At 57.6% G+C, this 23,367-nt stretch overlaps 1 protein-coding gene across 1 annotated transcript in view; it reads right to left on the minus strand.

Annotated features, from left to right (window-relative positions):
* CERK (ceramide kinase) overlaps window positions 1-20,112 on the minus strand; it is a 55,387-nt gene extending 35,275 nt beyond the window's left edge. Inside the window, exons 1-2 of the mRNA XM_027106030.1 lie at window positions 20,097-20,112; window positions 16,777-17,181 (exon numbers count right to left, since the gene is read on the minus strand). Coding sequence (XP_026961831.1) covers window positions 16,777-17,181; window positions 20,097-20,112 — 421 coding nt within the window. The remainder of the gene's footprint in view (window positions 1-16,776; window positions 17,182-20,096) is intronic.
* Window positions 20,113-23,367: the final 3,255 nt, after the last annotated feature.

Here is a 23,367-nt window from a genome sequence, read left to right on the forward strand (position 1 = left end):
ACACACACACCACATACACACACGCCAGATACACCCCCCCAGATACACACACACACCCAGATACACACACACACACCACATACACACACGCCAGATACACACACCACATACACACACACCAGATACACACACACACACACACACACGGCCACCTGACTGGCCCGGGACTTTCTGCTTCCCAGCCGAAACCCCATCACCTCGGGGAGGCCTCCAGGTCCCCCCTCACCAGTGTGTCAACCTGGCCTGCAGTCACTTTTCTGCCCCCTACTAGGTGGCATCTCCCTGAGGGTGGTCTTACTTGTTCCATTCAGAGCTGTGTGTGTCCCCACCGGTCACCTCCCACAGGGCCTGGCCAACCCGAGTCCAGCTCTGGTCTCCACATGTCACGCTTTGTCACATGAGTACGCCGGCTTTACGGCAGGCATAATAATAGTAACAGTGATAATAATAATTGCCGCTTGTGAGGCCCACTTTGTGCTAAATGTAGACGCTCGTGATCCTCACACACAACCCAGAAGGTAAATACGACCCTCGCTGGACAGACGGACTCACAGAAGACGTTCCAGATCCTCATTCTACGGAAGCCTGGAGGTCAAAGAACTCGTCCAAGCCACCGGCAGGGCCAGGACTCGCTTCTGGCAAATCTGTCAAAAAACGTTTCCCATCAGGCAGAGGTTCAAGAGAGCCTGCCAAACCCGAACACCAAGGGGGGACCGAGGCAGGGGCGCGTCCTCTGCACCCACAACCAAGGGCCCCCCTCAACTCCAGCGTGCACGACGGGCAACCAAGTGTGGACGCTGACAGCCACAGACCCACTCGGCAATTGGCGAAGAAAAAGACATTTCTTTCCAAAAAACAAACAATAACCAAGCAGCCATGTAGGGCAAACGGTTGGAATATCTTTAATTTTGAAGGACTTAAGCTTTCACTTACAAGAATATCCTTATCAATAGTATATCAGGATAGGTCATTTTACTAGGTTTTGCACAGTTTATAAAACCACGCTCTAAATAATTTTGATTTCTTCTAAGAATGCGGCTCAGGTGAGTTGGAACTGCCGACTGGATGACTAAGACCAACCCCCTCTTCTTTCACTTTCAGATTCTGTGGCCAAACTTGAATGTGCCTCTCTCTGTGTTGCAGTTCAGTTTCAGCATTAATTTTTCTAATAATAAAGCAATCTATTTTAAGGGCCATTACCACCGGTTCAAATATAATTGTCACAAACTCAAAAAAAAAAAAAGTTCTCATGCAGTAGAATCCTTTCCAAAAATGGACTGAAATTTGGTAACCAAACCTGGGCTGGAAGTTTCAAGGCTTTTGTTGACAAGAGATGCGATTCTTCTGTGCTCCCCTCCCCAAGGAGTGCGACTGTGCCTCGTGTGACAGGCAGTTACCCTCCCACAAGGGTGGTGACCGAAGGGCCACCGTGTTCCAGAGAAACCACCGTGTTCCAGAAATGCCCGCGGGACAGGGCACCCACGCTGCAGGCCCGCAGCTCTCCCGGGACAGCTAAGGACTCTGGCCGCTGTCACCACCGTTCTTGGTTCTGTTCTAGCCTTTTCAGTGCTCACTGTGACCCACGAATGCTGAGTGTGCTTCACGGCTGTGACTCGGGGGGAGAAAAGTCCCTGCTGTCTGTCAATCTGCTTATCTTACAAGTTCCTGGACAGCCGAGCGCACAGTGGCCTCTGTTCCCCCAGGAGACCGACCGCCCGTGTGTCAGCGCACACGTACCCCGTGCTGGTGGTGAGGTGGCCAGGGTCCCACAGACATCGAGGAGGCCAAGGGCGACCAGAGCAAAGACAAGTTCACAGTCAAGGGCAGTACTCCGCTCCCAGGACACGTCATCCACGTGAGAGGGATCACACGGGACAGGACAGGGCAGGTCCCCACGGAGCACCTGATGTATCGTGTCACAGCCTGAGACGCACGTCCACGGGAACTAGACGGCGATGAGGCCAGAGAGAAAAGCCAGGGTGCTGGCAGCCACGCAGCCCCACCCCGGGGCACCAGCACTGGGGCCCATTCCCCGAGAAAGAGCCCGAGGGTCTGAGGTCACACTGCCCGACCCCCTGAGTCATTACGCAGGTGAAACGCGCCTCCCGGCAGCTCAGCCGCCCGAACACGTGGGGCAGGAGCAGAGCGCTCCTGGGTGAGAGCTCACTGTGGAAAGGAAGACCAGGGAGCCCTGCTGCCCTCAGCTCACCACCTCGCAGAGTCCAGAAACACCACGCAGAAAACAAATTCACTGGACCGTGGTCACCGTGCTCACACTGCCCCGCCATCCCCGCCTGCCCCATCCACGCCAGCGTGCCGCTCTCATCTGCTGAACGACACCATCACGGCCGGTGGGCAAAGCTGGGCTGCGACCTTCCAGACCCGACCCACAGATCCACGTCAGGGCTGAAGGCAGACGCTGCCCTTTCCCTCGGCGGCGAGCGCGACACACCTTCTCCAAGGCCCTGCGGGGCGGGGGCCCTCCCTCCACTCATCAATACCTGCTCCGGTTTGACAATGAGAGTCCGGAGAGCAGGCCGGCGCCACGAGAGACCCCACACGCCCGAGTCACATCACGATCACTTAGTGACCACACGGCCACACTGTCTCGGCACTTGGGGGAGCGGCGTCCCAGGCCCAGCAGACGACAGGTTTTGGATGTGATCGGGGAGGAGGGGAGGGGTCACGGGTGGAGGTCCCCTTGGGAGGCAGCGGGGGGCCCACAGGACCGGCTGGTTTCAGAGGCACCCGCGCGCCAGCTACCGCTCCCCGCGGACAGAACCCCACGGCCCGCTGGGGCAGGTCGCCGACGCCCCTGCTGGACAGACAAGCAAGCAAAGGCACCGAGTGGGGGGCCCTGCTGGTCGCCGACGAGCCAGGACAGATGCCAGCGGGCGGCGCTTGTGCCTGGCTGGGTGAGCCGCCCCTGCGCCCGCTGCCTCCCCACTCAGCGGCCTCCCCTGGGCGCCTCCACGTGAGGCCTTAGGCGAAAGGATCTTCGGGGCTGGATTATGTGACATCACCGCCACCCGCGATACCAATTCAGAACAGGAAAGGGCCACAAGGAGAGGGACAGACTTAAGTGGCTTCACGAGAGGGGAAGAATTTGGATTTCCAACGAGAGAGAGGCATTTTGAGGACTAAACCTACAGACGGGTTTTCCATCTCTCTTCAAGCATTACACATTTTCTCCTGCAGCATAAATGTCACAAAGTACTTCTCCGCTCCGAGACGTGTGCCCGAGACCTTGCCACCAGGACAACAAACCACGGTCTCGAGCACCTGCCACGGCCCGTGATGGCAGGTCCACACCTGCCCCAAATCCCGCGGGGGCGACGGAGGGGAGCACGGGGACTGACAGGCAGACGCTGGCTAAGCACCCTCCCCCTCTGCGTGTCCACACGCCCCACTAGACATTGCTAGAACAGTTTTCCGATTTCAGTCAAAACAGGCAAATCTTGAAGAGGTAGCTACTTCTCAGGTACCCTACCCAACCCAGGCAACCCCCAATGGCTTTTCTCACATAGAAAAAAATCTGTCTTCTAACTCCACAGAAATGGGAAATTCGTCCGGCAGCTTGACGTTTCAAGATCGTGTTCTCGAAGCTCCACAAGGCGGTGGACGGGTGGCACCCAAGCGCCCCGACCACCTGGAGGGCACAGTCCTGATCACAGCACACGGGCGACATCACTCAGGGATACGCCAGAAGCTTGGGTATTTTGGTGTGAAATCTCCTGATTTAAAACGTTGACTACAATTTGAAAAGGAAAAGAAAACCTCACTGGACAAGTCAAAAAATATCTGTGGACCAAATTTGGGCCAAATTTAGCCCAAGGGCGACCCGTCAGCAGCCCCCTACAGACAACCCCGCTACAGACGATCTGTAGTTACGCTGACCCTGCGGATCCCAAGTAAAACTGTATCACCCATAATGGCTATCATTCCACCCAGTCTAGCCTGACACACACAAAAAGTTTAAGTAAAATTAGATTCCTATCACTTTGGAAACAAAGTTGGAAACAAACCAACATAGCTCCTCGTCGATTTTTTACGAGCTCTGTAAGGCTACGCGGCTGCCACTCCAGGGTTATCTGTCTAGAAGAAGAATGGCAAGTCCTACAGACTTATCAACAGCAGGTCACGTTTCTATTAGAACAATAATTGTTTCCACCGAATGATCTGGGTTAATAATTAAATTTCCATTTGTAACTATTTCTTACTGGGTTTTTGTCTGTTTTGTTTCTGGCCACACCACACAGCATGCAGGATGTCAGTTCCCCGACCAGGGATCTAACCCGTGCCCCCTGCAGTGGAATCGCAGAGTCTCAACCACTAGACAGCCAGAGAAGTCCCTTACTGGTTTATTTCAGTAACACAAGAATTTCAAACAAAACTGTAAGTATATCCTCGTTACTTTAGCCCCAAAGTTCCCGATGCTCAGATGAGGTCATGGTCAATTATAATTTACTTGATCCAGTACAATGTGACCTTTGACCCTTGTCTGCACACCCACAGTGGCCAGCATGTCACCAGGACACCAGCCTGGGAGGGAACCTGGTGTGCGTGTCCCATGTGCTGCAGGGGCCCTGACCGTCTGTCCACCACTGCAGCTCTGGCAGCTACCCGGGGATGCTCACAGGAGGAACCCTCCTCCCCAGCAGCCCCCTACCTTTTCATCTCTTCTGACCCGAAGTCAAGCCTGGCTCACAGGCCCACCTTTCCTCACTCCGGCCTGACAGCAGTCCCCACTGTTGACCAGAAGGGCTGACAGTGGATCCAGAGGAGAGGCCAAGGCTGGAACTGGGCCCTGGCGCTTCCCAGCTGTGTGACCTTGGGCAAATGCCTGGCATCTCTGTGCTGAGTTACCTTCTCTGTAAAATGGGGACACGTGAGAATGAAAGGATCCTCACCTAAAGTGCTGAGAAGAGGGCCTGGTGCCTGGCCGCACCCACGTGTGTTAGCTGCTCTTAGCGCACTCCAGGGCAGGGGGCAGGTAACATCTCTTACTATGACTCAGGTGCACGGGGCTAAGTGTCCTGAGAGGTAATCCTGTCCGGGACACTCTATCCTCTTAGGCTCAAGAAACTCCAGAAGGTGGCGAGTGCCAGGTGGCATGCTTACCAGCCAGGGACTGTACAGGCCTAGGAGGGAAGCATGGGATCTACAGAAAAAGGCAGCTGAGGGCATTCAGATAAGGGACCCGGGATCAGAGGAAGAGGGAGGGCACCAGGCACTTTTCTTAGGAAAAGCGGCCCGACCAGTTTAGCCCTTTACAGTCAGGTTTACAGGGAGAAGCAGCGGGCTGGGGGGGGCTGGCAGGGCAGGCCAGGGGCCCACCTGGAGCCCCACGGGCTCTCTGTGGGCTCAATCAGTGTCCAGCTCAGTTGAGTCTATTTTTAAACCTTTCTAGATCATTCCAGGCACAAAATCTTTGGCATCTTTAGGTCCTAAAATATTTCAAGATGTACTTTTCTCTTAGAAGATATTCAATTATCAGGTATATCGTGGTTTATGCTAAACCTTAACACACGTGAGTCGCCAAGGCTCATGAGTAAACATTAAAAAGCCCAGGCACTGCGCCCGAAGCTGCCCCACCACGCTCCACTCACGTGCTCAGCACTGCTACGGGCCCACCTAGCTTCAGACAGGGAGGCGGTGCCGGGACAAAAACCCCGCCCTCTGGCAGGTAACGGTCGGATGTGGGGAGGCCTCTGAGAAACGACGAGGTTGATATACGTGTTTTATCAACTTATCCAGAGTCATAAATGCTATGGAAAAGGCAGTGGAGCAGGTCCACGGGGCTGGGGGCTGCAGGGGATGGGATGCCTCACGGACAAAGGCTGATGGCAACCTAGGAGCTGGGCAAAGGCCCTGGGGCACGAGCATCCCTGCGGAGCTTCAGGACAGGCAGAGGCCAGTGGGGCTGGAGCAGAGGGAGCTAAGTACCACGGAGGCGGAGGCGGTGCCGGAGCCCAGGAGGGCCGCAGGCCAGGCAGCCCCAGGCGGGGAGCAGCAGCTCCGGAGGCTCACCGCCTTGGACTCTCATCTAAGATGCCCCACAGCTCCTGGCGCCCCTGCTGAGCTGTCAGCTGAGGCACAGACAGTACAAGGAGTCAGGAGCGCGTGTTTCCGGGAACCCAGACCTCTGAGGCAGCACCGCTTCTGGCAAATGAGCCCAAAGCCCCGGCCCTCGGACCCCCCTCCACGGAACATTCTCTATCAGGCCTCCCAGGGCCCTTGGGTACCAGGGCAGACCCGCTGCAGGCCTGGCACCATCCACCCAGGCCCCCAGGACGCCACGCACACCTGGGCCAAGGGGTCCCCGGGAAGGAGGGAGCCGGGCGTGCTCTGGATGGAGGCCTGGGAATCAGCGGCTTCGTGGATCGGGTGCAGTCTGATGTCCACTGGTTTCCTGAGAAAGGCTGCACAAGGCGGGTGGCCAGAGAGGAAGACAAGACGCGGGGACTGCTGGGGCCACAGGCTGGCGGGCAGGGCGGGCGGCCCGTTTCCACCCAGGAGCCACTGCTCACACACAGGCACACGTGCACATGCTCCTGCAGTCTCTCACATGCACCTGTGCACACACTCACACACGTGCACCTTCCCTTTGAATGGGACGTGGAGACAGGATGCAGACATCACACTGCTGACAGTTCGCTGTCGTCCCCACGTGAAGAAATGTCATCAACACCGTCCGGAAAGATAAGGCATCACCGTGTCCTCCTGACCCCAAACCCATAAACCAGAGCAGCTCCCGCCCGTCCTGAAACAGTCCTGCCTAAGAGGGACTCGCTATCACCTTTGTCGCACTGTGGCCTTTGACCCTGGCCACTGCAGGGAGAGCCCAGCAGTCCTGGAGCACCAGCAGCCTAGCGACCTGGCCAAGCGTCCGGCTCCAGGTGGCCCCCGGCCCTGTCGCCCTCAGGGTTCTGCTCCATCAGCACCTGTGACAGGACCGGGCCTGGCCTTTCAGGAAACGCCTCTGCCACCCCTGCTCGGGACAGGGTTCTCCTCGGGTCTCCAGGCCGTAGGTTCAGGGGACAGGTTGCACTGACCCTGGACCTGCGGACCGTATACCGTGGAGCCAACTCTGGCACAACTGCATTTCCACACACAGGAAACAGCCCGTCCCCGACTCCCACCTGCACAGCCACAGGCTCCTCCGACCACGTGCTACTCTGTGCAAGCATCAGCCTAGTGACCAGGGGCCCGTGTGGCGGCCCCGCCCTCGGCCGCTGGGGGCTGCAGCCAGGCTGATTCCTGCTCCAAGAACCCTGCTCTCCCCCCACCTGCCTGCCAGGAAAGGCAGTGGGCGCTGCAGAAACGAACCCGGCATCCACGTCCTTGCAGGGGGCGTACCCCAGCATCTCAGCGTCCGAGCTCTGGAGCAGCCCCCCACCCGCCCAGACTGCCATCTCTGAAATGGGGACAACACCAGGATGGCTCCAGGGGCTATGGTGAGGATTACTCGAGGCGGCAAGCACAGCACTACCGGCACGAGAAAGTCAGCCGAGACAGACACAGTTCCGACCAGGATGAAGCAGGCGCCCGACCGCCTATCCCTCCTCTGATGGTGACCAAGAGGTCTGGACAAGATGGGAGGGAGACAGTTATCTGAAGGCGCCAAAAGCAGAGAGCAGCGGGCCAGTGGCCGGAGCAGCACCCACGCAGAAGGAGCAGCGCCCGGCAGTCTTCCAGAGCCTTCCTTTCCTCTCCAGCCCCAGCTCTGAGCCAAGCGCAGCCTGAGGTCTAGAACAGCTCACTGGATGCAGACAGCGAACACCCACCCCTCTGTCCAGAGGAGCCAGAGCGTGGCCGGCAGGGCTGGGAAGGGCGTCCTGGCCCTGCCCATGAACTGACACGCGCCGGGCTCCAGGAACAGAGGAGCCCTGGGAGCCGAACTGCCCAGTGTGCCAGCTCCCCGGCCCCGGACTCACCCCCGAGTGACAAACACCAGGGTGGCCCCCCACAGCGTGAAAAAGGCCTTGAGAGCTGGACTTATGTGGAAACCCCTCCCACGACGTGAGACCGACTTGCCGTCTGTGTACAACCAGGCTGAGCACCTGCCTAAGAAAATTCTCCAAAGGACTTTGACGGGACCCAGAGCCTTACAAAGAAATATGAAAAACGTCCAGGGTACAAAATTAATCAGTACACCAAGAACCAGAAAACGCTGACATGCCCAAGGGAAAGACAGTCCACAGACATCCGGCCTGAGATGACCCAGATGTCGGAGGCATCAGACAAAAACTTTAACGTGGTCGGTATAACCGTGCTCGGTGAGGTACAGCTGAACATTCTTAAAATGAACGGAAAGATGACAGAAGTTCCCAGGAGAGAAAAATAAGCTATTAGAAGGAACCAAACGGAAGCTTTAAAACTGAAAGTACAGCATCTGAAATAAAACACTCACTAGCCGGGCTCAGCAGCGGAGTTGGGGGGACAGAGGGAAGCCAGTGAAGCTGGACAGGTCAGCAGGAATAATCTGTTCTGAATAACAGAGAGAAAAAATATTTTTAAAAATGCACAGGGACCTTCCGCTGCCGAGATGATGGACGAGATGTGCTTTTCCCTGTTCCTCCACCGAGCCATGTGTCACACGAACGCAGGGAGACTCTGAAAGGTGGGAGGAGGAGGAAGCTGGCCGGGGACCTCGGGACCAGGGAAGGACAGGGGTGACTTCCCTGGGTTTCCTTTTGCCTCAAGCACCTCAGATTTGAAGAATCCAGCAACCTGGAAATGCCAGTGGGTACAAACCAAAAACCCCAACAAAGAGTGCCCTCCCTGGCCAAAGGACCAGGGGAAGGACGGCCCAGTAAGACAGGAAACTTCTAGACAAGCAACAAACACACAGGAAACCTGGCCCCACGCCCACACGCCAGCAAAGTCCACCTGGGAGCCTAGATTTCCACCCTCAAGGGTGTAGGGTGGCACCAGGGTGGCGTGGCGTGAGGGAAGGCACGCAGGGAGCCAGAACTTTCATCCCAGACAGCTGGTAACGAGCCTCACTCCCCACAGGGGTCGGGAGAGACAAAGGGGGAGCGGACTTCCACCTTCACTCAGCAGTAGTGGGGTGGTGTCAGGGGAGACCTAGGGGAAAGTCAGGATTTTCACCACCACCCACCTCCACCTACCCAGGTGTCAGGAGACCCTTGGAGAGCAGGTGCGAGGCACCCCTACCCCTTCCAGCCAAGGGGGTCTCTGTGCAGGCCTAGTGGGGGGCCGGAAGTCCTAGCCCACCCAGCAGCAATGAGGAGCCCCTCCCCTCCTACTGTCAACAGGGCCGAGGGGAACCTGGACTTCTTCTCCCACCTGGCGGTAACTAGTCCCCCTCTTCCCTGATGGAGCAGTGTCAGAGAGAGCAAGCTAAAAGAGGAAGTTTAAATAAGATCCAAAATTTCATAACACAGGGGCTTCCCTGGTCGTGCAGTGGTTGAGAGTCCGCCTGCCGATGCAGGGGACACGGGTTCGTGCCCCGGTCCGGGAGGGTCCCGCATGCCGCGTAGCGGCTGGGCCCGTGGGCCATGGCCGCTGGGCCTGCGTGTCCGGAGCCTGTGCTCCGCAACGGGAGAGGCCACAGCAGAGAGAGGTCCGCGTACCGCAAAAACAAAAACAAAAGCAAACAAACAAACAAAAATTTCATAACGCAGTACAAAAATGTCCAGGTTTCAATCTAAAATCAACCACCATGCCAAGAAGAAGGAAGCTCTCAAAACGAGAGAAAAAAAGGACAATCGCTGGATGCCAACACCGAGATGACAAAGATGTTAGGATTGTCTGACAAGGACCTTAAAGCAGCCGCTACGAAAAGGCTTCACAAACAATTACACACCTGAAACAAATGAAGACACATAAAGACTCAGCAAAGAAAAAAAGTCTTAGCAAAGAAGTAGAAGGTATAGGGACTTCCCTGGAGGTCCAGCGGTAAAGAATCTGCCTTCTAATGCAGGGAATGCGGGTTCGACCCCTGGTCGGGAAACTAAGATCCCACATGGTGCAGGGCAACTACGCCCATGCGCCACAGCTACTGAGCCCTCGTGCCTCAACTAGAAGGCCCGTGTGCCGCAAACTACAGAGCCCACATGCCCTGGAGCCTGTGTACCACAACTAGAGAGAAGCCCGCATGCCTCAACAAAGATCATGCAGGCCTCCACAAAGACTGCACATGCTGCAACTAAGACGCAATGCAGCCAAAAATAAATAAAATAAATAAATAATAAATAAATCTTTAAAAAAGAAAAAAGAAATAGAAGATATAAACAAGACCCAAATGGACATTTTAGAACTGAAAAATACAGTAACCAAAACAGAAAACAAACAGGTGGACTCAACAGCAGAACGGAGAGGCAGACGAGAAAATCAGTGAACTGGAAGATGGGACAACAGAAATGACTAAAATTGAACAGCAGAGGAAAACAGAATTAAAAACAAAACAGAAAAAGACAAAACGAACAGAGCCTCAGAGACCTGTGGGATTATAATGGAGGATCCAACATGTGTGTCACTACAGTCCCAGGAGCAGAGAAGGAGAGGGGCTGAAAACGTGCTCAAAAAATAATGGCTGAAGACTTCCCAAATTTGACAAAAGGCATAACCTCAAATATGATTAATCCAAAGAAATCCAGTCCAAGACACATTACAGTCTGGATTCTGCAAATCAAGTACAAGGAAAAGAAGGTTCACATCAGCAAGAGAGAAACACCACCTTACCTACAGGTGAGAAAACTTTGAATGACAGTGGATTTCTCCTCAGAAACCATGGAAGCCAGAAGGAAGTGGCACAATATTTTTCCAGTGCTGAAAAGAAAAGAATGGTCAACCTGGAACCTTACACCCAGCAAAAATCTCCTTCAGGGATAAAGGAGAAATTAAGACATTCTCAGACGAAGAAAAACTAAGAGAACTTGTTGCCAGCAGACCTATCATAAAAGAAAGGATGCAGGAAGTAGAAGTGAAGTGACAAGAGTCCCTGGCGGGGGCGGGGGGGAAAGGAAGAAAGAACAGAGTAAGCAAAGATATGGGTAAACACAATAGGATTTCCTTCTCTTCCTGACTTTTCTAAATAATGTTTGCGGGTGGAAGAGAAAATTATAACACTAATGTGGTTCTAAATGCATGCAGAAGAAATAATTAAGACAATTTCATTATAAAACAGGAGAGTAAAGTGATGCAGAGAGGTAAGGTTTCTGCACTTCACTCAAATTGGTAACATGGCAGCACCACAAGACTGGGATGAGATACGTATATATAGACCAATACTCTGGGGAACCACTCCACCTCTGTACAAAGAGGTGCGCTCAAAAACAACACTGATAGTTTACCACCATAAACAGCTAAAAGAAAAGATGAAGATATATAGACAAATCAAAATGGGATTCTAAAAAAATATTTTTAAGTAATTCACAGGAAGGCAGGGAAAAACAGAGAAACGAAAACCAGGAAACAAAAAATGAAATGGTAGACTTAAGCCCTACTCTATTTACATTATAAAGACACAGATTGGCTTAGTTAATTAAAAAACATGAGTCAACCCTAGGCAGTCTAAAGAAACTCACTTCAAATCTAATAATGCAAGCAGGCTGAAAGTAAAAGGATGGAAAAGGCGTGTGCAGCAGGAGTGGCCATGTCAACCGATAAAGCAGACTCCAGAACAAATACAATGATCAGAGACAGAGAAGGGCATTATACAACGGAAAAAGGGTCAATCCAAAATGAAGACATAGCAATCCTGAACGTGAATGCACCAAACAACAGAGCAGGGAAACGCACGAGGATACATAATGGTTTAGAGCAGGGTCGGCAAACCGCAGGCCAAATCCAGCTTGCTGTCCACGTTCATAAATAAAGTTTTGTTGGCACACGGCCACGTGCATTCACTCTCATGCTGCCTACAGCAGCTTTTGCGCTAAAACAGCAGAGCTGAGAAGTTGTGACCCACAGAGCCTAAAATAATTGCTATCTGGCTTTTGAAGAAAATGTTTGCTGACCTATTTTAGAGTAACAAACAAAAGTTAACCTTGGAATCATCTCAGATTACGATATTTATGACCACGTTCGCCTACTGTTAAGTCACGTAACCTGAACATAACCGAGGCAGGTGCCTAGAGAGACAGACGGCAGGCAGGACTGCTGTTTTCCTGACATCCGCTTTCGAAACCACAAAAGCCTGTACGTCTCTTCCGACAGTGAATCACATGCAAACCTAGAATGAGAGTCTATTTTTTTTCTGTAACAGGTAGACAGGATTGCCATTTATTTCCTATTCAAATATACTGAGAGTCCTCCTATCACACTGAGCAGGGCGTTAGCTTGACATCATCTGACACCATCTACAGCACTTTTGACTTCCTCATGGGGCATAACTAAGACACGTCAGGGGATACTGAAACACAGGACTACAGGATCTGTGGTGTTTATGCTTTAGAGGATTCTGTAGAATTTGTGGGCTTTACACAAACCATTCAGCTTCCCAGCCACTTCCAATGGTTTCGAACCCACATCCTCCAGAGAAAAGTCAAAGTGCTGGGAGAGCAAACAGCAAAGCAACCACTCCCCCCCACGTTCTCCTGCCAGTGGCAGCGGTGACCCCAGGACATGCTGCATCCCACACAGCCGGAGCCCAGTCCCGAGGCAGCCTCCACTCACCATGTGGCCAGGGGCAGGCCACACCTCACCTCCCATATGCGGCCATCCACACAGGGCTGTTCAGCACCTGCCGTGCACAGGCACACGAGGAGCCCCGGGGGAATGGGGATGAGGGACACGAGGAGGGGGTCATCAGTATCTTAACAAACACACAGAAAATACATTTTCTAAAGCCTAAACACAGTTCCTTAAGTACTTGTCTTTTTCCTTAGGACAGTTGATCAAACGTGGCAAAGTCACCAAACTACACACTTAAAATGTGTGAATTTTATTGTATGCAAATTATGCCTCAATAAAGTTGACGTTAAAAAAGTCATGTTTTGGGCTTCCCTGGTGGCGCAGTGGTTGAGAGTCCGCCTGCCGATGCAGGGGACGCAGGTTCGTGCCCCGGTCCGGGAGGATCCCACATGCCGTGAAGCGGCTGGGCCCGTGAGCCATGGCCGCTGAGCCTGCGCGTCCGGAGCCTGTGCTCCGCAACGGGAGAGGCCACGGCAGTGAGAGGCCCACGTACCGCAAAAAAAAAAAAAAAAAAATTCACTGTTGAAGGTTAAGACTAAGGGTGATTCTTTTTCTGTGTGCTTTCTGTGTTTTCTAGATTTTATTAAATCAACATGAGTTACTTTTATAAGCATAAAAAACCTTTTTGTTTTAAGTATCTGTGGCTTGCCTACCTTTTGCTGGGCACTGCGTAGGGGTGTTGGGGGACACTCTGTAAATATAGCAGTGACCTACCCAAGGAGAGCCCCACCAGCCCCGGGGCATCCCAGGTTGGGGGGGGGGAGCTGCCAGAGGAAGGGGAGGATTTCCTTCAAAGGTGGAGCCTGGGAACTGCCCCACCCCACCCCCAGGTGCCAACACACTCCTCCCAGCTCCAACTCTAAAGGAACACATCCAGAGTCTCTTTTCCTGAACCCCGGGGGGTACAGCCCAGATACAGTTTCACTCTGTTTCAAGCTGAACTAGCCCGACCCACTGTGAGAAGACTGGGTCTGGGTTTCCTGTTTTCAGTCTGCCCCACCTCCGGCCAGGCTGGCGCCCCGGAGCCTCACAGCTTCCTTAAGAGCAGCTGTTCCTGGGTCCAGACAACGCTGCCCCCTGAAATCCTGGTCCCTCCTTTGCTCTCAACTGCTGAGCCCCCTCACGATGAAGGAGCGTGGGCCTGGATTAAAAGCCAGCTCCCTTCTGGACATTACCATCAATTGCAATCAGTTCACAACTTCCATTTTTCCTGTCTGCAAACAGGGGCGATGCTATGGAGAAACAGAGAGCGCGTCAGACGAAGCAGCTGCACCCGGTGCACGCGGCTGCCCCGGGGCAGGTCCCTCCTCTGTCCTTCGAAGGTGATCTCAATTCACTCCCTACCCCATCAGTCTGTTTTTGCACAACCCTCCCCTCCCTTCCCTCCCCGGCCAAGCCGTAGTCCATCCCCGCCAGCAGACACGCCTGGGACTGCAGCGGCCGGGTACTGCCACTCCGTAACTGAATGAAATGTCCCGCGTGGACGGGTTCCTGTCTCCCTGCTGCCAGTGGTGCTGTCAAGCATGCAATCACCTGACACAGACCCCACTGCCCTGGGGGTGCCGCTATGGGAAGGCCCCGAGCTGCAGCAGCTGCGTCCCTGCACTGCTGACCCACTGCCTTCCCAGGGTGGTGGGCTGCACAGGGGCTGCCAGGGCTCCCACAGCCCCGGCCCCTCCGGGGAGGGGACCAATCTCTTGCATACCAGGTCCCTGTACGAAAGGGCCTTCACGGTTTGTAAGAGTGAAGCCACCACCGTTCCCAGGAAGAGGGCAGGCAGCCGTGCCAGCGAGGGGCCACCCCAAAGCACGTCACACAAACCAGAGGCTCTGCAGACCGCAGACCATAATGGCGGCCGGCTGAGGGCAGGCAAGGAGCGACCTCCCCACCGAGACGCCCCGGACGGGTGGGGTCTGTCCAGTGTCCACATGGCCGCTGTGGCCTGAGGGAGGCCACACCACCCGGTGCACAGCAGCTGGAGTTGGACCCACCACGCCTCAAACCCGGGTTCAACCACTAGCTGGGCCGGTTTCTAAAACTCTCTATATCCGTAAAATACGGGAGAAGCTGCCCCGCAGGAATGCATCGTGCTTGAATGGGATACAGGACAGAAGCACAGTGGCTGCGCCCAAGTGCCCCACGAAACGGCAGTGCCCCATCCTTACGCCGAGAGGTCCCACGAAACGGCAGCGCCCCATCCTTACGCCGAGAGGTCTACAGGAAAGCCCAAAAGCCCTCGGGGACAGGCCAGGCAGGAGGTCGGAGGATGACGTCTGAGGAGTGACATGTCTTCCCAAGGGGCCAACAGAAAGCTGGTAGAAGGGTAGAGCCTCAGACCCCCGACCACAGATAAGCTCTCTGCAGACCATGCTTCTGGTGACGCCGAGGCTAGAAAACAAGAGTCCGAGACCGCCCTTGACCTTGGCCCCAATTAACCGGCCAGCTCTGCCTCACCGCTCCCCCACCAGCAGAGCCACACAACCTCAGTGTCCGAAAGCACCCCCAGACCCATCACAGCACCCCCGACTGCCCCCAAGGCATCTGAAAGCCATCCCAAAGTCAGAACATCCACCAGAGAACACTGACCTACACACCCCTCCCCGATACTTAACAAGGAAATCCCTGCTCCTGCAGTTTCAGTAACTACAAACCTGGAATTCACGTTCCCCTGGCGCTGCTCATTCAATCCAGGCAGACCCAGCCCTGCTCGCCACCACTCCCACCAGGACTAGGCCAGCAACCTCCCACCTGCAGTCCCTCCTCTGTCTGCTCTCCTCCAAGCTGCCACAGGGATCCCTTCTCCAGGTTAAGATGGATAAAGCCCTCCTGGGGTCCCCATCTCAGCCCACGCCACCCAAACAGCCCCGTTTCCCCTCCCCCATCTCCCTCCATTCCTGCAGCACCCCGTGGACCTCCGGCCTTGGCACTTGTGGTCTTCCTGCAAGGACCATCTCTTCCCAATGTGCACAGGTCCCTCCAGGGCTCTGGTCCAATGCCCTCCTGCAAGTGAGGACTTCTGAGACCTCCTGCACCACAGCGACCTGCCCCCACTCTGCAGGGCTCTTCTGAGACATACACGCCCCTATGTGTTCCCCTCTTGTCTCTCCCTCTAATGGAAAATGCTCCATTGCGGCAGGGACTTTGTCACGTGCGCTGAGCAGAGGCGAGGATTACCGCCGCGCCCTTCCCGGACAGGCCCTCAATAAAAAATTGCGAAAGACAAATGAATGAGATGGAAACACACCCACACTCGCCAGCCCTGCGCTTCCTCCCCAGCCATGGACGCCTCCCCCCTTCTCACTGGCCAAAGGCGCCTCCTGTAATCCTCCTCCTCCTGCCAGGGGTCAAATGACACCTCCTTGATAAGCCTCTGCCCACCCCTCTGCCGCCGACGTCTCGGCCCTGGGAGCCGCTGGCCCCTTCTCCTTGGGGAGAGAGAGTGCCCTTTTCAGTTAAATTACACTTCTCCAGATCGGAGGGCCTCCGCAGGTCCCACGTCCAGCCTGTTGCACCAGAATTAACACCCACACCAACCCCACCAGGGAGCACATCCCAGACAGAAGATCATGAGCCTGTCTTTCACTTTACAACAGGAATTCCTGACCCCACTCTGGATCCCCGCTAACGAAAAGCATCTGTACTCGGGTTAAACTGAAACCGAGGGCGGGGCGCCGGCACTCCCTCGGGATCCATCCGTAATCAGTCTCACAATCGATCCGGATGGTGCCTTTCAGATACTTGCGGGCCGGTCACAGAGATGCGGCACCGTCCAGGCGACACCTCCCGGGCCGCAGACCTGCCCCGCCGTCACCACCCCGCGCCTCGCCCTCCGGGGTCGCATCCTCGCCGGGACCGCAGGCGCCCGGGCTCCGGCCTCCCCGCCGGCACCTCCCCCCACCCCCGCCCCCGCCCCCGCTCCGGCGCTCGCTCTTTGTCACCCCGGTCCCGGAGTGTACACACCCTCGGCGCCCGGGACTCCTCCCTGCCAGCTGCTGCCGAGACCCCGGCCCCCATCTCCGGGCCTCCGGTCCCGGGGCCCCCGCCTGCCGGCCTCCCCGGCCCCTCCCTGCCCCGCCACCCCGGCCGAGCCCGCGGGCCGTAGGCGACACTCACCCGCGCCGGGGGCGCCGGCTCCGGGCCCCGGACTCCGCCACCAGCGCAGCAGCGCCCGCGCGGGGTCCAGGCTCACTGCGCAGCGCTGCTGCTTCACCCACAGCACCGAGCGCAGCGGCTCCGCGGCCCCCATCGCGCCCAGCGCCCAGGGCGCCGCCGGGTCGGCCGGGCTGAGGGCGCCGGGCGCAGACGCCGAGGGGCGCCGGACCGTTAGCGGCCCCAGGAGCCCGGGTCGCGGCTGCGGCTGCGGCGGCGACGGCAGCGTCGGCGTCGGCGGCGGCGGCGGCGGCGCGGGGCGGGCGGGGCGCGCGGGTGGGCGGCGCTGCGTCACCCCGTACGCAGAGCGGCCGCGGGGGACCAGGCGGGGGACGGGGAGGCGGAGCGGGGGAGGGAGAGGGGGGCGGGCTGGGGAGGGGGGCCGGCTGGGGGGACTGAGAGGGGGCTGGACGGGGGAAGGAGGACTTGGACGGGGGAAGGAGGACTCGGCCGGGGGAAGTGGGGCGGGGCGAGGGGACGAGGAAAGGCCGCGAGGCGGACCGGGCGAGTGGACGAGGAGGGGGACGGACGAGAGGGGTGCAGAGCCGAGGAACCAAGGCGGGGGTCTGGGCGGGGGGACCTGAGAAGGGGGCCGGGCGTGGGGGCGAGGGAGAGGAGGGAGCAGGGAACAGAGGAGGGGGAGGGGGAGGGGGAGGGGCCGGGCGATCAAGGAGGGGGCTGGGCTGGGGTCTGGCCGCGCGGACCGGGTGAGCTCGCCCGGGCGAGTCCGCAGGGCTTAGCTCTGGCCCGAGGAGGTGGCTTCCCCTTGCCGCCGATCCTGGGGTCCGGGCCGCCGTGGCCGGGGGCGTGGAGCTCAGTAGCGCCTCCCTGGTGGGTCGTCGGGACAGGCGGGGCCTCCAGGGGCGCCTAAATGCTGCCTGGGCTGTCGTGCGGGTGTGACGGAAGGCCACGGGCCTTGGGTGGGCTCCGCGCCCCACGCCTGTCCTCCTGCGGCCGCCCTGGGCAGCTTGACTTTGGGCGTCGGGCGGCATCTTGGATACCCCGTCTTCTCCTCTTGAAGGCCTGGTATGCACCCTCTGGAGGTGTGGACTGTGTTGGGGCGAGCATGGAACTGGGCACCCTCTCCTCTGCTGATAGGCCACCCTCATGAGCACCCAGGGAGGCAGGTGCTGCAGCACCCCTACACTCCTAAAGGGGCAGTTTTAGGCACTGGGGATTGAGCAGTAAGGGATGGAGCCAGCATTGGAACCAGGCAGTCTGGGTCAAAGGGCCCTGCCGGCCTGCACACCTAGGATGAGGACAGATTCCCCCTGAGGAGGCAGGTCCTGATCACAGGTAGCAGAGGTGTGGCTCAGAGGCCTGCCAGGGTCCAGCCACCCTTTACTGCCCTCTGGAGTATGTGTCTGGGCTGGGGGCTGCAGAGAGCAGCTAGGGGTCCCACAGCCCCAGGTTCTCATGGCCAGCCAGCCTGCTAGGGGAAGATGCTGGAGTATAAGCGGCCACCAGAGGGGAGGGGCCTGCAGGCTGGCAGGCAGGGAAGGCTGGCTGGAGGAAGCAGTCTTCCTCTAAGGGGCCTGGGAGGAAGCTGGAGGGGGCAGGCAGCTGAGCCCTCCTCTCCCCTCCTGAGCAGGCCCGAGGAGAGGGGGGCTGCTGTTCTGAGCACTTTCCTGAGAGGCATCACCCTGGTGCCCCCGGATTCTCTTCCTCACCACCGTGCTCAGCTCGACCGTACCCTCTCCACAGGGGGCCTTCCCTGACCCCCTGCTAAGTGCAGCATCCAGCCCAGCAAGGCTCGAGCCCTGCTCTCAGAGCACGTCCGCCCCCTCAGCAGATGGCAGAAGGGCAGGCCCGCGGCCTCGCTGCCCGTGCCTGGCACTGGGGAGCCACAGGTACAGGTCTGATCCTGCCAGCTCCCTGTGATTCACTCCTCTGGGAGCCCAGCCCCTGTTCAGGCTGGGTACAGGGAATCGGGAGCCAGGAGAGGGCATAAGGTGGGGTGTGAGTTCTAGCCCCTCCCTCGGGCAAGGCGGGCCTGATCTCCCAGCCCAGTAGGGCTGATGGCAACAAGGCTGCTGCTCTGAGGCTCCGAACATGTGCACATGAAACGTCTTTGGAAATCTTGCACCAGCACCAGGTGGGGGGCTGGTAACACGCTGCTGCACATGAGGAGGGAGGCCAGGAAAGGGCCGGTGGGCAGGGACTCAGAAACGCCAGCCTTGCTGCGTGGCCTCTCCCTGTGGCCTCCCTGGGCCGGGCCCCTTCTGCCCTCCTCGGTTACTCACACAGGATCCTTGAATGCCACCCGTCAGCTCATACAATCCTGTAGCCAGGGGGGCACCCAGAGAGGACTCAGGTCCCCTCCGCACCCCCGCCCTCAGGGAGCTGTGTCGGGGAGGCAGCAGCATCAACTACAAAACACTGGTCAGGCCCCAAGGGAGCCCCACCCTCCTCACCTGACAGGCTCAAAGTCCACAGGCCAGGCCAGGGGGCTCTTAGCGGCTGTTATAGGCTGCATTGTGACCCCCTAAAATTCACATGCTGAAGCCCTGACCCCCAGGACCTCAGAACGTGAGTGGAGTTGGAGATAGTCTTTACAGAGGTGATTAAGGTACAATGTGGCCTTGGGGGTAGGCCCCAATCCAGTGTGACTGGTGGCTTTATAAGAGAGGGGATTTGGACACTCAGAGGGATCATGGGTAATCGGGCACAGAGGGTCAAACACGTGAAGAGGCAGCAGGAGGGCGGCCATTTGCAAACCACAGAGAGAGGCCTCAGAGGAAAGCAACCTGCTGGCACCTTGATCTTAGACTTGCAGCCTCCGAACTAGAACTGAGGAAATGAATTTCCCTTGTTTCAGCCACCCAGTCTATGGCATTTTGCAGCCCCAGCCAACCACTACCGTGGCCTTCCACCCCAGGGGGCTGTAGTCCGGGGTTTGGCTGGGGAGGGGCCTGGCCAAGGCGGGACCACATGCTTAAACCAGACGGAGAAGTTCTTGAAATAAAGGCCAAGTTTTCCAAAGACATGCTTCCTGCACTTGAGCTGGATGGGAGAGGGTTGGGCAGGAGGTCAGGCCCTGCGTGAGGGCTGTGGGCCCGTGACTCTGAGCACAGAGCTGGGGGCGCGGAAGGAAGGAGGCGGCTTTGCCCCAGAGCAGCTGCTGGGCCCCTGCCGCGCACCAGGTCCTGGTGGGCCCGTCGGGAGCTGGCTGCAAAGGCAAATCAGCAGAACAGCCCCCAAGAACCTTCAGAGGCTGGGGTGACTTGGCCGTCTGCGTTCAGAATGTGCTCCGGGCTCCCTTGCTGGCCTTCCAGCCACCTCACCTCTCACCTTTCCCATGCTGGGCCCTGGCCAGATGCCCTTCCCACGTGTCTGCCTGGGAAAGCCCACCAGCCTTCTCCTTTAACGCGGCCGAATCCCTGGGCAGCTGGCTTCATGGGGCTTCCTCGGGGCTGCCCGTCCGTGACCTCAGCTCCACCTGCGGCTCCGCAGAACCTGTTGCTGTTGGTGTGTGCACATTGCTGGCCATTCCTCCATGGGGCCTAGATGTGCCCTGGCAGCCAGCTGGGCCCGAGAGCACAGGCTCAGCTCGACAGCCTGGAGCCCCGCTGGCTCAGGCCCTGCCCTGCCACCTGTCCCGTCCTGTGTCCAGTCTGCAGGCTTGGGGTGCTCCCTGGTGGCCTGACTGCCCTACAGCCTGAACTGGCCACAGCTTGTCTAGGCTGGACATCTCGCCCGGCATTGGCCAACGCCCCCTGGGCCGCACTGTGCCCGTCCAGGTTACCTCACATGCGGGCTGCCTGGACCCTGAGGTCCTGTCTAGGCCCACAGCATTGCGTCCCGCCCACTGGGTCATCCCTGCCGGAGGCCCACTGGCTTCTCCTGCCCACAGAGCCCTGGCCGCTAATGGGGTCCTGGCACTGTCAGCACCTTCCGGCACCATCCCTTCCATGGCCTCTGACCTACTTCCTCTCTCTCCTGGGAGCCCCTGGCCGCGCTGACTGTGACAGCTCTGCTTATCTTCCCAGGCTTCCTCCGCATGAAGTCAGTATCGGACTTGACATCAGAATCCTGCTCTGTGGGGGTGGGAACACCTGCACCAGCTGCACACCGGCTGCCTGCAGCGCCGCCCTCTGCCCTCTGCCCTCCATCCTGCAAGAAGAGCTTCTAACTTCCCGTCACGTTTGAGTGCCTGGAAGAAATATCCCAGGGAGAGTAAGCTGATAAGTTACAAAATGCACATCCCTGTGACCCAGGCAGCAACCTCTGGAAGTGGGATTTATTTGCCCCATTTTACACATGGAAAGACTGAGGTCCTCAAAACTAACCTGGCCTGTTCAAGTTCTACAGAAAGGTAACTAGCTCAGTGGGAGCCCCAGGGCCACACTGGTGTAGGAGAGTCTGAAATACGAGAACAGGGGGCACACGAGGGCAGCCTGCACCCCCAGCAGGTCCTGCCCCAGGCACTCCAGCCAAGCCACCCTCCGGGGCACACAGGACTGTCCTGCCTGACGTGCTCCTGTGGGTCCCCATCCAGATTCCCAGAGGCTATACCGCAGAGGCTGGACCTGCCCACCCGGGGAAAGCCCCGAGCCTGGGCTGGCATGGAGGGTGGCCCTCAAGGGTGGTGGCCAGAGGGTGGATCTGAGCTGGAAGGGCCAGTCGGATGCGGCCAGCAGAGAATAACACCACAGGTGGCCAAGGATCAGGGCTGCTCACAGACCTGGGCACCGTGGGAGCAGTGCACCCAGGGGAGGGCCCAAAGGCCAGGATCCGGTTTGGTCTGCACCCCCTAGGCTCCCCAGGCCTGCTCGGGTGACCCGCCTGTGTCGGGTGCTGAGAGGACCCTGGCATTGTGCTCAGCACCAGCTCATCTAGTCCTCAAGGCGCCACTGCTCTGCAGGTGAGAAGACAGTCCCAGTGAGGTTAGGACCTGGGCCAGGGTTATCCAGTAGCAAGGGGTGGAGCAGGGAATGACACACAGGGCTGTGGGACCCCGAAGGCCACCCTCGCACAGTCTGGCTGTCCTGTCGGCAACATCCTGGGTTTCCCTCCCCGTGGGGAGCAGGCCCAGAGGCCCTGAGCACAGGCCTGCCTCGCCTGGGGGATGCTGTTTGCTTAGCAGCAGACTGTGCTGGGGAAAAGGCCAGCTCCCGGGGGGTGAACTCTGCAGAGACTCTGCTCCCATCTCTGCACCTGGAGGAAAGCTGGCTGGCTGGCCGGGGTCCTCAGAGGCGGGGAGAGCTCAGTGAGGGCGGTGGGAGGGGCACCTGTATGTGAGCCTGCGTCCCCAGGTCAGCAGCAGAGTCCACTTAGTACGGCCTTGACTCCTTGGGGGTGGGAGCTGCTGCAGTGTCCAGCCTTGGGGCCTGGGGGAGGAGGACCCTGGGAGGTTCCCAGCCAGTGGCATCTATGGCCCAGCATGCAGCCTGGCTGAGTGGCCTTTGGTCAGGTGCAGTGGGATGTGGGGTGGGGAACACGTGACCCTGTGTCCAGCGCTGCCGGGGACACGACGGAGGTGATGCTTGCACAGGAGAGCCCTCGACTCTGGTCTTCAAATGGATCAGGAGAGGCTGGATGGCATACCTGGCATGTGCATTTGCCTTTTGATATCCGAGGTCTGTAAAACATAAGAGGAAATTGCAAAGCCTTGGGAGACAGGTGATCTGATTCAGCCACAGGGTGGGGGAGGGCAACGGTCAGTTCCATGAACCGGGGACAGGAGTCAGGGAATGGGCCTGCACCCCAAGTAGAAGGAGAAAGCCTGCTTCTGCCAAACCCAGGCGAATGCAAATAACACCTTCTGGAGGAAAGACGATCTTAAAGATGAAGAATAAACAAACACAATCTGGGTTCAGTCCAGAAGTTCTGCCGCACAAACAAAGAATCTACTATTGAGTCCAAAACAAAACCCCAAAAAGCAAAGGGAAGAAGAATCAGTAGAAACAACATGCATTGCCAGCCCACCTTAGAGGATGATTGAAATCGGCTACTGCAGAACCAAGACAAACCCGGCAGTGATGGCTGGCCGGAGGACATCGTACATGGAAGGACAGGTGGGAAGGAGACCAAATAAAAGGCGAGCTGGAGAGCTGCACCCTCGCGCACACGGTTTGTGTAGCAGAAGACAGAAAAGCAGGGAGGAGGAGGGCATATGAACCATGAACTTAGGGTGTGGGGCTCAGGTCAGGGAATCTGGACCAGCTCTCTCCACCCCCTTGACAGATGGAGACACTGAGACCAGAGAGGGGCAGCAGCCCCTGCAGAAGTCCAGGAAAGCAGCCGTTCCTCTGACTCAGGCTCACTGAGCCCTACTGTGTGCCAGGTACTGGCAGGCGCAGGGACCCAACCCCCGGAGCAGAACTGGGCAAGGGCTCCTGAACCAAGCTCCCTGTGGGCCGAAGCGGGAAGGACGAAGGTCTTCAGAGAGGCATGCCTTTCGCAATCTGCAGAACTCAGCCAGGAAACAGAGGGAAGTCACAAAGCCCTGCAGTGGCAATGATGCCCACCTTTAACTGACAGCCTGCTCTGGGGCAGCCGGGACCCAGTTCACCGCATTCCTTGGAGATAAAGGTAATTGCGCCCGTTTTAGGA

The sequence above is a fragment of the Aethalodelphis obliquidens genome, unplaced genomic scaffold (assembly GCF_003676395.1).
Source record: "Aethalodelphis obliquidens isolate GAN/ISIS:26980383/991018 unplaced genomic scaffold, ASM367639v1 scaffold8, whole genome shotgun sequence".
In the NCBI taxonomy this organism is placed as follows: domain Eukaryota; kingdom Metazoa; phylum Chordata; class Mammalia; order Artiodactyla; family Delphinidae; genus Aethalodelphis; species Aethalodelphis obliquidens.